The sequence below is a fragment of the Macrobrachium rosenbergii genome, chromosome 35, assembly GCF_040412425.1.
Source record: "Macrobrachium rosenbergii isolate ZJJX-2024 chromosome 35, ASM4041242v1, whole genome shotgun sequence".
Lineage (NCBI taxonomy): Eukaryota > Metazoa > Arthropoda > Malacostraca > Decapoda > Palaemonidae > Macrobrachium > Macrobrachium rosenbergii.
In genome coordinates, this window is record NC_089775.1 from 4,002,782 (window position 1) to 4,018,132 (window position 15,351).

The 15,351-nt window shown below is 41.7% G+C and overlaps 1 protein-coding gene across 4 annotated transcripts in view; it reads right to left on the bottom strand.

The window, feature by feature from the left end:
- Nucleotides 1-462: 462 nt before the first annotated feature.
- The window catches only part of LOC136856382 (BMP-binding endothelial regulator protein-like), a 55,592-nt gene continuing 40,703 nt past the window's right edge, over nt 463-15,351 (bottom strand). For all 4 annotated transcript variants that reach the window (XM_067134205.1, XM_067134208.1, XM_067134204.1 and 1 more), the window contains 8 exons: nt 12,719-12,901; nt 12,074-12,450; nt 11,730-11,843; nt 10,552-10,683; nt 10,229-10,358; nt 8,788-9,127; nt 7,747-7,880; nt 463-7,603 (listed from right to left, as the gene is read on the bottom strand). In XM_067134205.1, the coding sequence (XP_066990306.1) occupies nt 7,395-7,603; nt 7,747-7,880; nt 8,788-9,127; nt 10,229-10,358; nt 10,552-10,683; nt 11,730-11,843; nt 12,074-12,450; nt 12,719-12,901 (1,619 nt within the window). In that variant the 3' untranslated portion in view covers nt 463-7,394. The remainder of the gene's footprint in view (nt 7,604-7,746; nt 7,881-8,787; nt 9,128-10,228; nt 10,359-10,551; nt 10,684-11,729; nt 11,844-12,073; nt 12,451-12,718; nt 12,902-15,351) is intronic.

Here is a 15,351-nt window from a genome sequence, read left to right on the forward strand (position 1 = left end):
GAAAACTAAATCACAGTCCGGTATAATTTTTCTGTGTAATGACGACAGTCTGTTGGGGATAAAATCGACTTTAGATTTGCCATGTTCAACCTGGGCCCAAGTCTCCCTCGCTGAAATTGTATGAGTTGAGCTCAGAAAATACTTACAGAATTAAACAAGATCTAAACGAGAAAACTGTAGGGGTATAATTGGTACAAGTCGCTGGTTGCTGGCTGGTTCAAATTGAGACGGCTTTTTGTCCCAGGCGGTGAGTTTTGAAGGGGTATCAGAGGCTCCAATGTGGACCTCTTGACTCTTCAAACGACCAGCAACAAACAAGTTCCCGTAAGCTCAACTCCAAATAACAATCAGTTGCCATTTTGCCATTATAGTAACAAAGTCTTCCTCTGTCTATCAGTGGTACCTGCACAGCAAATAAAGAGATTATTTTCTCAGGTTAAACGGGCAGATGAAAACGAGAGAGACATTTAAACGTTTAATATCTCGTGAATATCATCGTAACATAGGTAAATATAAGGAGCCACATTTCTACTTAAAGACTAATTTTTCGAACAACCAAGACAGAATGTCGCCTGGGGACGTCTTCGCACCCGGGGTGTTCTTTTTCTCTTTTGCAAAATTGCTCTCTTGCCCCAAAACAAAGGAAAAATGTAAATACTTCACATGATTTTATGAAAAAGAAAACAGCTTGTTTGACAAAGGAGGCTAAAATATTGGAGGTCTATTTAGTACAAAAAATGCTGACGTACATTTTGACACTTTTACAGACAAGCTTAAGTGGTAAATTTCCTGGTACACCAAAAATCAAAAGGCTAAAATACACTTCTTGTGGTCTTAGAAAAAGAGAGCTGAAACAGTCTTGCACAAAAGGTGAATATTACACTACATGGCCCTATAGGTAGGCTGAAATATCAGGTTTGTGGCGGTACAGAAAAAAAAAAAAAGCTGAAACAATAGACTATGTGGTCTTTACATAAAAAGTATGTTGTATATTTAATGTGGCCTTAAAATAAAGAGTGGATTTGAAATTACAAGGTCCTACAAAAAGACGAGCTGATCAAATACTGACATTGGCTATTTGACGTCAAGAATAAAAATTGTCCGCGGAAACGGACAAAGGAATCAATTTGGCTTGTTAATTATCTTCCAAAGCCCTAATGACTACGTTAACAATGAGTTTGCACCTTGCGAAACAACTGCATCTTTCAACAGGCTACTTACGTTAGTTTTCTTCTTGGATACGTGATATGTCAGGATTCTCTTTTGTCACTAGGGTAAAATCTTTTCATTTTGAACACCGAATACTTTCGGATCAGCGATCAATGTCACAATTTGACCAAGCCACTAAATTGCACTTTCACGATTCCCACTGATGGCTAGCCCGAGGGCTCTGTCCTGAAACGATATACTGTAGAAGCTTTACAATGTCAAGGAAGTTAGACAGTCAGACGAGGGCGAGTGTAGAAGAGAGGGGAAAATGCCCTAATGGAAATATAAAAGAATGACAGCGTGGTGAAAGAACCTGATTACGACATGAACAAAAACAATCCAACATCACAACGAAATCGCAAAAGATATCGCGCTGACGTGGGATTTGGGTCCAGCGAGTAGAAATTTACAGAGATTCCGAGCGGCTTTCGAGATTTGTAGATCTGCATTGTCAAAGAAAGACGTGAAACTCAAACCAAAGGTTTGCCAACGGTCTAGGGCAACAGGGGACGGTTGGCGGTAAACTTCGACTTATTCATCAGCCACGATATTCATGGATGTCCTCTGATGGAAATGGTAACATTTATTGCCCAGTCTATGAAAAATAATGATAGCTGTGATCTTACGAAAATATACTCAGTGGCTGTATCCGAACAACCACCCATCATAAACTAGAATACTGTATCTAGGTTAAAAAATACAAGACGACTACAGAAATAACGAAGAGGGGAGAAGACGACCCAAACACGAGTCCCCACTTGAAAGGGACTCGACTGGGTAAGGCCTAGGAAACTTACAGACGCTCTGCCTCTGTCGTATCAGAGAATTTCCTAAAGCGACAATTTCCGCATGCACATGAAACTACACGACGTGAGAATAAGGAAAAAACAAAAGAGCATGCACGAATCTGCTTGAACACAAAGGGTTAGTCACTGACTACGTGATATGGCCTTATCTATTTCTAGGACTAAATATATTGGTCAATGACAAAGTGACACGCCACAGGTAAGCGAGCTGTGAGGAACGCCGTGCCGTGAATGTGCAGGCACTGGCAGACGCCCAACTCGACTGGTGATATGCAACGCGAACCAAACATTCCTCGCCATCTATCTGTCGAGTGACCGGTATCTGGAAAGGTTACCTGGGAGCATGTATTTGTACCCAGACATTATCTGGAAACAGATACGCAAGCCCTCACCTTCAAAAGATATCTGGAAAGGTGCCTCTGGAACAAACTCAGGCCTTTGCAAGTTATCTGGATGACATATCTGCTATGTATTGGTGCTTTCTTGCTCGAAATTCCTGTTGCACTCCATAAAATCAATGTAGGCAAGCGGCCGAGTCAAATATACCTCAGGCAAGTGCACAACCTCACCCTGGATCAAAGAGAATGAACAAACTACACCAGTGAGGTAATGAACTGCTAAGTTCAAGGACATCCGTAGGTCAGCGTACTATGAGTACATTTTGGGCTATAATTAAGGATCCCTGGTCTCACTCCACGTTACCAACAACGAACTTTAAACTGGCAAAACAACTTCCATCAGTACTGAAGCCTGTACAAACCCCCTTTTTCTAACTCAGAACCTTTGTATTTCAGGCAATGCGCCAATATATCACGTTATGGGTACTAAAGAGTTCCCATTCTTCTCTGCTGGAAAAGAAGAAAGAGAAACTGAACACAACAGTTCTAAACAAATGCAGGGGCCTTTCGATGTCTTGTAAGAAAACAATGCTCTTGCAAGCTGTTGGTATGCAAAGGCTAATTATGAGGAAGTTTGTCCTTCTAACATTACAGTTCAAATTCTCCACCTGACATCCAAAAGCCTCAGATTATGGCAAATATGGTGTCAAAAAATACTGACATTGTCTGAGCTCTGACACTAGAAATAGCACTGGCAAGCGCAGCTGAATTTTTCTGAATTATGGTATCATAAGGCCCTGGACAATAAGAAAAGATAAAAATGTACCCCTTGGCCAGTAATTGAATCCTTGGTAGAGTAGTACGCTATCACAGAACTCTTGGTATTTTTCTTAAATGTATTTCCTCGATGAACCGGGATGGAATCTGCTGAAGGGGGCGTACTCTTCTGGTATAACTTCCATTTCTTCAATGGTGTTCTATATCTTTTTTTTTTCAGTTTTCTATTTTTGACTGAATTCCCTCACCACAGGTAGACTTTCCTGTTTCTTTCATTCACCATTGCAAAATCCATGAGACTTATTCCAATCCTTCTACAATTTAAAACTGCAATTATCATCAAAGACTAGTGTCAGAACATGTATTTTCTAAGGGGAAAAAATTGCTGGGTCACTTTCGGAACATTTTTTTAAAATTAGAAATTAATTTAATTTTTTGTAAATATACTTTATAGTTAGGGATGATAATGAATTTTTTAATCCCAGACTACCTGCCACCTTTTATATAAAACAAGATGTAAATACAATACTCTCACAGGCTCCATTTGATTAGACTCTGACAGAGCATGAAGACCTGCATTTGTTCTTCTACAGGCCTAAATGAAGTCTCTAATGAAGGATGAAATATGAGGCCGAGGACATCGATACTGTTGGAAATGACAATATTACAAGGTGACCTTGTGAACACCGACGAATGCCAGATATTGACGGTAACTGAGACAACATTACAGCCTCTGGGAACACAAGCGTGGGGCTAGTAACCTAACCCATCCGCCACCTGGACCCTGTAAGCTTAACCTGAAGGATCAGCTTGAAATAAGAGGTCCCATCATCCACGGATTTTGATCAGTGATTGGGGTCGGCACTCGGTGAAAAACATTTCAGTGAAAAACATTTCCCTTTTTCTGTGAAAGTGGAGCATTGAGCAAAAGCCTGAACTACTGCGAGAAACACAAGCCAAATCCACCGCTTTGTAATCCACGGCAGGAGTGGGCAGCTGCCTGAACGATTCACTTTAAGCAGCTGACAGGAACTAGAACTTTGGTTATCTTCTCAGGGCAGTGAGCAGATCACATTCCCTTAAGGTTTAAAAGCTGTCCACTCGTATCCCTCCCTTGCTAACGAACAGGAAACAGATTCTACTGTGTAATAGGATTTCTGTCATAATCTACAAAGGAAAAAAAAAGGGTTAATTAAAATCTGTTCCGACACCATCCCACGTGTGCAACATGGCAACAAGCTTCTCAAACATGTCTGTTAATATAAAAGAAAAAAACAAGAGCAATAATTCTAAACAAGCAGCAACAGAGACTTTGGAACCCTAGGACACCAAAGACCGTATCTTACAAAAATGTGAGGCACTGTGTTTTATCAACACCTGTCTTTACAAAACCCAGAAGCATATAGGATGCTTTGTTTACTTGTTCCTTTTTTACAAGGCAAACTCATGACCAACTCTAAGAATAAAATGCTATGCCCTACAATATGGTACGTGAGATTCATTCCTGGTCCACTTCTCCAGACTCAAAACCGAATGTCATCGCCATTTTATGGATCTATATGGTTACTTTTGAAACAGTTCTACATTTCTGCTCAGTCCTTTTCAGCAATGGGCTAAAATTACTCTCGCAATACATTTCGTCACCGTTGGAATCTCGTTCAATAACCGGCTAAATCCAGCCTAGAGATTCCTCTATCACCAGTTGCAATGTCATTTGGGCATCTGCCTCCATCTCAATCAAGTACTGAACATCAACCTCACCATCTTTTTCCACTCCAGAGAACCACTTGATCACTTGACATCACCAGATCAAACCACTGGCATCTCCTATGCAATTTTCTCTTGACATTAAAGGTTGGTATTCCTTCCCTCTTCAACTTGCCACTTTGCTGTAGTGAAAGATTAACGGGACCAGCGCTGAAGGAGGACTCGCAACACATTCCTATTTTCTTGAGGATGAAGGGTAAACATTTGTCTTATGTACAAACATCAACACAGGAAAACAACAACATAGCATTGATTCACATAATACATGTAGTCTTTGGTACCTCTTGAGAGAAACAAATTGGTTGAGCCAACCGATTGTCAGCGCGTTAGCTACGCCTCCGGATGTCGATTCACCTTTAAAACTGTCTGCATAAACTCCTTCCTCGTACACGTACGGGTAAACAGCGCACGAATGTACGCACACGTACAGGCAGTCCTAACAAGTCATGAGGGTTTTAAAAATGCTAGAAACGTTTCAGCTTAATTTACGTCAATACAATTGCTCTGTAAAATGAAAACATACATTTATCTTTTCAACTTTTGCACAGAAACATGTGGTAATTGGACCCTTTTTTGCTCGGCTCTTCTTGATAAAATATCACCTTTTCACCTTATATAATAAAACTGATAAAGGAGTACCTTTTCAGCACATTATACACCATCATATTCTGCCCCAGTGATAAAATACTGGCTTTTTGGGGCACTGAACGCTACCATATATGGTTCCTACTTATTTTACAATTTCTAAGCCTAATGTTGATGATGGTGTTTTGGTCCGAAGTGATTTAAAAGTATTCCTCTTGGCTTCAAATGACTTTTTATCCAGCATCTGACTATCATATGTGGCCCCAAAAGACGAAGTGAACCAGCATAATATTTTGACAAAGTGTTTACAATCTAGCATACAATAAGGTGCTGCGATTTATGTGGATAACTAAATCAAATTCACTGCCAATGACATGTACTATCATTTTTGACAAAGCCTTAAGCTTGCTAGAGTTACTTCTCCTCCATTGGAGACTGCTTGAACTAACCTTGTGCGTGTGTGTACATCCGCACTGTATCCCTACACTTTCTCATATGACAGCAAAATTAAGTTGCAACATCAACAAACAGAAAAGTGAAGACTCCTGTGTGCAGACCTGCGCTACACATGAAAAATCGATAAAAAACCAAGTTATTCTAAAGTGTAATGGGGGATGCCAATCGTGTAGGATTTGCCTGCTATCTTTGCTTACATAAAATCAGGCTTCAATTTGTCAAAAGCCCTAAGAAAATCAAGCCCCCACTGACAAAGTACCTTATATCAATGTTTTCCGCATCTGAGAAAACTACAGTACATTACTTATAGTTCTGGAAACAAAGCTTTTTATTAACATTAACAAACCAATTACTGCGCTGAACAAATGGCCGCCGTTACACTGTTTGCCGGTCCATTTGTTTAAGCTACGAAACTCTCACTTACGATTATACGAAAATATAAATAATATGAAATTACTGCATATCCAACACTGAACTCGCCTGCTCGTCAACCTTACCAGTAACCTATTTCTGTAAAAAACTAAAAAAAAAAAAAAAGTCCTAACAACCTTCATTAACAACCTTTGAAGCTCATATTTCAGACAAGCCAACGAACAGCCGATATCAAGAAGCCACACGACAAATATCCTTTAATCCTGATCTCTGGGAGAGAAAACTGACCCTGCTAACAAATCAGTGATCCCAAAAGGATTCTTCCCCCCGACAACCTCATCGATTATATGAAATCACTCCCTCACTGTCCTAAGGACACTCTGAAAGAACCTTATCCTGACGTAGGAAGGGGAGGCATAACATCTGCCACAGTTAAAGCCGGTTACATGCGTCATATCAAAACATATCGGAGAGCTGATTGCCAGGCTTGATGAAATACAGCACACCATCTACAACAGTACATTATTCATCTAGTGAAGAAAAGGGGGTTTCACAATGATACATCTCTCACGCTTACACGAAGAGCGGCAGTACGCAGGCAGCTTCTTGATGGCCACTATCAAGTGACTTTCTTGACGAGAAAGGGCGACCGTTCCCCGCTGAGAAATCATGTCAAGGCATTTGCTTTTGAGCACAACTCGTCACTTCATGAGATCAACGACACCTTGCCTTCCTCGAACCAACATTACCAATACATTACTAGTCTTCTTCAAACCACAAACACTATGGGTAGGCTGGATTCCTGTAAATGGCACTGTCTCGCTATGATTCATATGTACAATATTACTTCTGGGAGTAGAAATAAACTCAGCATGCATTGGTCAATGATTTAGCTAACAACGACTCATTAGAAGAAAGGTAAGGGTTCTCGAGACACTTTTCTACGCAACCCTAGAGATTGACGGCACTGCGGAAACTCTACGACTCCTTTCGGAAGGCTGTGGCAGCCGCCACCAACGTCAGCAGCGGATCTGACTGAGAACAGGACAGCAGCCTTCCTGGCTGCTCCAGAAGCTGTGTCCCCTCAGCTGTTCCTGTGTCGCTTCCGGCCCCTGCTGGGGCAGTCCTCCGCAGGGATGCAGGTGCCACGGTGCAGGACTGTTTTCGGAGGGCAGAAGCATCCCTCCCTGCAACGCCTCGTGTAGCAGTCCAGGTTTGGGTTGGGGTTCCTGCAGGTGGGTCGGCAGGGGGGCGCGCATTCCATGTATTCTGCGCCATGAGGACACTCGAGGCCTAAATCAGGGCAAAATAATTACTCAAAGAAACACGGAGTTTGGGGACAAATGCATTTTGATCTCTGATACAGAATTCTGTAGCGAACAGTTTGTAATCATGTAGACAAAATATGGCAGATTGATAACAACAAATCTACTAACCTCCGCAGTTACTTATTTTCCGCCACTCAGGAACTGCTATCCCCAGTCGCTCGCAGTGACGAGCGTAGGCTTGGATGGTGTCGCACTCACACCGACGACTGGATTTGCACTCGCACATGTCCAGAATGCACGAGCTGCAGGGTCGAGAAATTTGTAAGCCTGAGATTCCAAAGTAACAAACCTCACACTTTATACATTTAATATCTCTCTGATTGCTCTGACTGACGTTACTGATTCAGTGACAATAGGTTTCGTCAAAGCCATCGCTTTCATCTCAAATCATTCACTGTATTTCTATGCAAAATAATGTCCAGATTATACTGCATTACACTCATTTGCATATGATACAAATAACCTTGAAAAAAATCCATCATAAATGGCTATGTTTCCTATTGATTTTCAAAGTAATATAGACTCCTCAAAGAACAACATTTAAAGTCTAAGTCTGCCTGTGAGAAATCATGTAGTACCCAGAAATTGTTAAAGAATGTTACATGACAGTTATGGTACCTGATTCATCACAATTAGTTCAGTTAAGATTAATTTGCCTGGAATTTTACATACTGGTGACAAAAGGCTAGCTTATACATTTAAACTGTTCTGCTCAGTTGTCCAATGAAAGCTGATTTTACAAATGAAGAAGCATTCTGTTCCTTCTCTCCCAAATTCCTTCAAGATCAAGGACTTTTGAAGTTGTGATGCTGGAAACTAATCAACCTAAAATTTCCTCTAACCAAGTAGAACAGAGTAACATTTAGAACAGAGTAACATTTAGGCCAAAGGCTAAGTGCTTGGACCTATGAGGTCATTAACCACTGAGAATAATGTTGAAACAACTGTTAGGAGAGGGTGGAAAGTAAGATGGAAGAAAGAGAACATGAATGGAGGTACAGTATGAGGAATGAAAGGGGTTACATCTCAAGGTCCCAAGGGACGCTGCTGTGAACCTTAAGTAATGCCTACAGGCACTGCGTGAGGTGCACTGACGGCGCTACCCCCCTACAGGGAGTAAAATTACGAGTTGACAAGCAGGCTACATACTTGTAAAACTGATCGATGGGTGCCACGGCATGGCACGACTGGAACATGGTGTTGTTGAGCAGCGAACACTGAGTCAGGCCCTCTTTGGACTCGGGGCAGTTCTGCCTCTGCAGACGAAGGCCTTTCCCCTTCTTCATTTTGACGGAGCACTTCTTTGGCTTGCCTACGGACCAGGACATGGCCATCTGGTCCGGGGTTTCCATCATCTTGCCGTCGTACGTGGTCAGGTCGTCCGTAACGTTCCGGTTGAAGTTGCCGCAAAGGCCACACACTTTGCCCTGCATGTGCAGGGGCACCTCTACCTCCACGTAACTGGCTCCGTCCCAGAGAATCTTTATGCCTGCAACAAACACACGACTTATTTTGAGAGCCAGTCTGGAATTTTAAATAAGAGTAACAAATGGAAATGGTTAGAAACATACCACTGACATCTGCAAAAAAGGATTTGGTGTTTAAGAATGTTTAGTCACTGGACTTGCAGTAATGATATGCAAAGGAAAAAGGAATGCATTGCAGTGTGTCAAGTACAGACTTCTTAGCCAGTCTATGATACTACTGAAAAAGATGGTAAGGAGAAGGCTGGAAAAATTGTTAAAACAGATAATTGTTAGTCTGGCTTCATGACAGAAACATCAACAACAGATGCAGTCTTTACAATCAGGCAACTACATAAAAGAACCATGTAAAGAGGTAAGAGATTATACCACATAATCCCTTATCTTGAAAAGGCATTTGAAGGAGTCCCAAGACAGATAATTAGTAATGCACATTACGAAGGTAAAGGGTACCAGAGAGATATCAATCTAGATCTAGAGAAAAGACAGTGGCAAGTTACATCAGAAGAATTTAAGGCAAATGTTGGTATCCATCAAGCATCAGCTTTGAACCATTTGCTGTCTAGCAATTGAAGCAGTAGTGGTTCCAAGGGAGCTGAGCAAAAGAAAGTAAGGAAGAGTACCAACATCACAGATGAAATGGAGAGATAGCTAGACTACTGGGAAATAAAAGTCCCAACAGCAGAGTGAATAAAATCTTTATAGGTGCACAAAGCCTATACAATTCTCACAGAAGAAGCACTGACACAGATAAGGAAAAGGAAGTGTCTGAGAAAGTGTGGCCAAAGAATATTAAGGCCAGAGTGCAGTTGGATGATCACACTGGTGGAGAAAGTAGTGTCCACAGGCTGAAAGAAACTGGGATCTCAAATATTATGAAGGTTTAAGCATGCAATGAGAAGGGATGAGGAGCAGTTGGTCAGGAAACATGGAACAAAAGCCCAGTAGAAGCGAAGACGTAACGCTGAAAGGAGTTCAGGAAGAAATAGGACGAGACAAGAGAGTGCAGAGAACTCGTTTCATGTCTGAAACAATAAATGGAAAAACTGGGATAAAAAGATTTATAATGAAGATGACCTGGCAGAACTAAGAGACTTGTCTCTTACCCTCTGGTGTAGATATTTTCATGGCCAGACCTTCCCGTGTTATGATCAGTCCACTTGGATCATTGTAAGGGTACTTCATTTTGATGCGCCTCTTGTTGACTTTGGTTCGCAATTTCTGTCCCAGCTTCACCTGCGGAAGAAGTAGTACGTTAATTTAATTCCAAATTTTCATAGAGAGCAAAGGGTATTCATCACAGGCAATTTTTAAACCTAGGGATTTCTATTTGTAAGCTCAGTTCTGTATGTTTCACCGTAAAGCAATCGTGGTCCCCACTTCCATATCCTTTCTGATTAACTCATTTAATTTCCGACCATTTCCTTACCTTCATTCCTGGTAGGGTAAGCAACAAGGACTTCGTCCAGGAGAAGAGGGCGGATCGCCTGGCGTCGTTATTCACCTTCAGGCTGAACGCACTTCCCTTGCAGCTCCTGACCAGCGTATATCGACAGGCACCCTATGTGTGTACAAAGATATTCAAGGTGGAATTATATGAAGTCTCTGCAGGTAGGGACTTTTCTATAAATCGATGCATAATGACATACCCTTTGAGATTTAAGAACACACAAACCGACCTTTATCAAAGCTCAGTACCGTATACTTAACGTGTACAGTGGGCAACAGAAAGTTATTAAGTACCAAGTTGAGCCTGGGATCTTTGTTTCAGCCAATGATGGACAAGAAATGAAAAATGTCCACCAAACAACATTAAGAGAAACCTGGGATGAATGAAGGTATTCGCAAACAATGTCGGCACTTATTATGGGATTGAGAGAGTTCGCATTAATTAAAAAAAGATGACAATTATTCAATTTTTGTTTTTATGTCTTTAATATCTTCTGCATCTATTCTGAAAATCTTAGAAAAGAAAAAAAATAGGGTCCTGTATTTGACAACTCAAAAATTTTGTGCAGATGCATTACGACAGATTCAAATGAGGAGGGAACATAAGTGGAATGATAGCATAGGGGCAAAATTGGTTAGATTAACTGCTTATAACTACACTGACATATCTTGCACTCATTCATATCTAGAATAAAGTGCATTCACAGGCTAAAGGACAATGTCACCCCTGCCTACATATTCTGCAATTCCAACTCATTCAAGAATGCAAGAGATAGCTGTATGTTATTATAGAACAAATATATCTCATCTTACTGGGAATTAAAAAGTTTTTAACAGATAAAGTAATGAGGCAGGATTTCATGCCTATAAGGAAACACACATATTCAGGAGACTATTATAATCTGCCAATTCAATAATCAGACACCGTCTCTCTCAACATACACACGACAGACATACACACATGTACTACACCACATTTGTACAGTACACGTCTTACTCTAGTAAATACACATCACTAAATAGGTACATGTATACAACGACAATTTTACTCCTTGTCAGATCAAGGTCATGGCTTGGGGACAACTGGAGTACAGTAGTACCATACAACTAGGCTTAACCAGACCAGTATCGATAAATCTCGGTCGACCGCCAACTTACCTGGAAGTTGAAAAGCATTCCGTCGAAGGTGAGATAGTGAGGGTCCCCGAAGACGGTGCAGACACCAGGGGCCTCTTCACATCTAGGGCAGCACTCGTTCTCGGATTCTATACGCTGGATGGAAAGAATGGACCCATTAAAAGATCTTAATTGTCTGTTTTACATAAATATATATATTCATTTCATGTATTAAAATGAATACAAGAATAATGATCTTAGCAGGACCAACCAATTGATGATAAGAAAACCAGGAATGCAACTTTATGATTCTACAGAAAATATGTCCCCTTCAAAGTCAGTTTGTCAATAAGATTAGCTAAGCTAAAAACTTATTCGCCACTTACTTTGAACCCAGGAGGGCAAGGCTTGTTGCCGTATTCACAAGAGATGGTCCAACAGGACGTCTCTCCGTTAGCACACCTACACGACATACACTTCTCCAACTGCCACTCCTCGCCGTGTTTGCGGACCATCCCTGGGACCCGGCAGACATTTTCCAGCTCCGCTGCAGCGCTGCAAGTTGGACAGCATTCGTTTTCCAGCACAATCTGGAACTCACGGGAACAGTTGAGGACTGGACAGGTGCGCCGCTGACAAGTGATGTAGCCCTGGTCACAGGTACAAACCGTGCACGGGTCTATGGTCCTCTCTCCTCCCGAGAGGTACAGGTGGCTGTTGAGGAAACATCTGCCGTTGGGTGGGGACAAGAGATTCCGAGAACCTGAGGAAGAGAGAAGCGTGGAATGTAATGAAATATTATATTTAGGCCAGAGGCCAGGCTCCGGGACCTATGAGGTCATTCAGCTGAAAGGGAGCTGAGAGTAACAGGTTTGAAAGGTGTACCAGGAGGAAGGCCTCTCAGTTGCGCTATGAAACGATTGACAGGAGAGGGTGGAAAGTAAGATGGTTTGCCTATAAATACAATACTTTGAACATAAAAAACCAGCTGTATTTTAAAACACTAGCACTACAGACAAACTCCTCCTTACCTATACAAGTCTTGCAGCAGCTATTTGGGACAGGAACCTGCCTTGATGGTGGGCAGGACAAAACAGGACAGGCTTTCTTCTCGCAGGAGAGATTGCCCTTGGAACACGTGCACTGGATGCACGGATCAGCTCTAGAGGACACCGTGTCGCCTTCGGGAACGCTGCGCCCTTCGAACCAGCATCCTACGGAGAGAAGTTGGGGAGTGATTTTTGATAAAAAGAAGCTAGACGTAATAAGCAGTCAGTGACATTAAAGAGGACTGTAAAGTTATTCCTCAGCTTACCAAAAGGTCAGGTTACTGAGGCACTTGGTAAGCTGAGGTACTTCTGCATTAGCCATAACAGAATATCTTTTACAAAATTTAGGTACAAAGCCAAATATAATTCACACTACACCAGCTCCAAGATCAGATGAAGGGGAACACTTGAATTTAAGGTTATAGATCTGGTCTGAGCATCAGTTGGTCCCTGTGAGACCCAAGAAGCTAATGGGACGAGGAAGTAAAAAATAAATACATGCTGGAAACATTCTTTGTGACAGAGCAGTTTTAAATGATCCCTCTCTCTCTCTCCCTCTGAGTCACAATCCAGGTTCCTGGAGTTGGTCTGGTGGATTTAATCTGGAAAGAGGTGAAAACTGGAACACAGCAAAGCTGGGGGAGTTGGTCAGCCATGTAAGGAAGACCTCTAGAGTGCACAGTACAGGGAACATTCTGGGTTCCTCACTTAACCAACGCAGTGGGTGGGTGGTCTTCGTACCCAGTCTGACCTGACCAAGGCTACAATTGCCTCTGGAAATCTAAGTGATGCAGAATCTACTAAATGTTAAGCTTTAGTGACAATGATTTCAAGTGGGGGATACTGACTTCACAAGACGAACCTAAAAATCTACAGATGATACAATAGGAACAAGTGCTCGTGTACCCATCTGAGAGCACATCTTGGGTGGGCCCCCTTCCAATACTGACCAGACTCAATGTTTAGCTTAGCTAATTGGAGAGAAAGAGAGAGAGAGAGAGAGGGGAGGAGAGATAAAGAAAGCTCCTATAACCCACAGCCATGACTTCCCCACCCCGACGTGACCTCATCCAACCCGGACGTTTCGCTGAAGAGCAACAAACAGCCTTTCGTCAGGTTGAGTTAACGCCTCTGGGCCGAGCCTGTGGGACTTCCTCTCAACGCCTATTATCATCGTTCGCCTGTCAACGCCACTCGGAGAGCTTTACATATTCTCTTATGTTCTTGGTTTACAAGAACCCCAATACCCTGAGCGCACGAGTGGGCGCTGCTCAGGGAGGCGTCAGGTGAATCGAAGGGAGGTGTTATAATGATTTTGCTGGCATTTTGCTACAATATTTCCCTCCGGGACTAAACTTCCTTAAACTGAGCCTTCACACACACCTAAATTATTTACCTTCCAGTATTAATACATCTTAAACTATCATCATTATTATTATCATTATTCAGAAGATTAACCCAAATTCATATGGGGCAAGCCTACAGGGGCAATAGACTTGACATTCAAGCTTACAAAGAATATGGTGTTCATTCGAAATAGATCAATTAGAAAAGGAAAAAAAAATATTAATAAATAAATAATAGGGCGGTAATGCATTGCATATTACAAAAATGGTTTCACCTAACACTACTTGTTATATCAGTGTGAAGATCTGAAATAACCTTGAAGATTTAATGGTTAAAATAGCATTTTCCAGATACCTCGGACCTCCAAAATCAAATTTGATGTCCCTTGGCCTAAATGTTATCTGTCTGTTACCTGAATTTTTCTATCTTTCTAAGCTACTGAATATATCACTGGGCAGTTGTCCAAATCAGTTTCACCATTCCCAAGATATTAAACCTCGTCTCTGCTACTTTTTTTTTTTTTTTTACTTCTGCAGGTCATCTAGGTAATCTATCCCTCTTAGCAGTGACCCCGGGGTCAATCTTACAGTCAGAACAAAGCTATATGAGCCCAAATACCACCAGAATCCCCCCAGGGTATTGCCCCATCCAGAATGAGATATTCTCGAGCACAATTCTCAATCTCTTTTGGATAAATGTAAATGTCTGGCCATCCCAGATGTCTTTGTGTAGTGAAATATAAAATTTAGGCCTAAAGTCAGGAGCTGGGACCTATGGGGTCATTCTATCAATTCGAGCTGAAAGGGAAATTGAGAGTGAAAGGGTTGAAAGGTGTAACAGGAGGAAAACCTCGCAGTTGAACTGTGAAACAACTGTTAGAAGGTGAAAAGTAATATGGGTGGAGGAGAATGTTACCGGAGAAACAGTGTAATGTCTACAAGGCTCCCTTCCCTAGTCTATGAATTTGAAATGTGCCTAGAAGCTGGGTAGCTATGCCCAGTAATGCCCACGAGGGCATTAGTTTGTTATTCGTTCGAAAGTCTTCAAAAATCCCAGTTTACCAGTTTATTTCATATATTTATGTTCATCTGTGCGTGGTATGAGAGAGAGAGAGAGAGAGAGAGAGAGAGAGAGAGAGAGAGAGAGAGAGAGAGAATCTTCCTAGTTCTCTGTCACCTCGTATCATTCAAATACTCCTAAAGTCCCGGGTTTCAAAATCTCCCAAATATTGGCCCTTGAGTTCAGGACCATTTCTCTCTCTCTCTCTC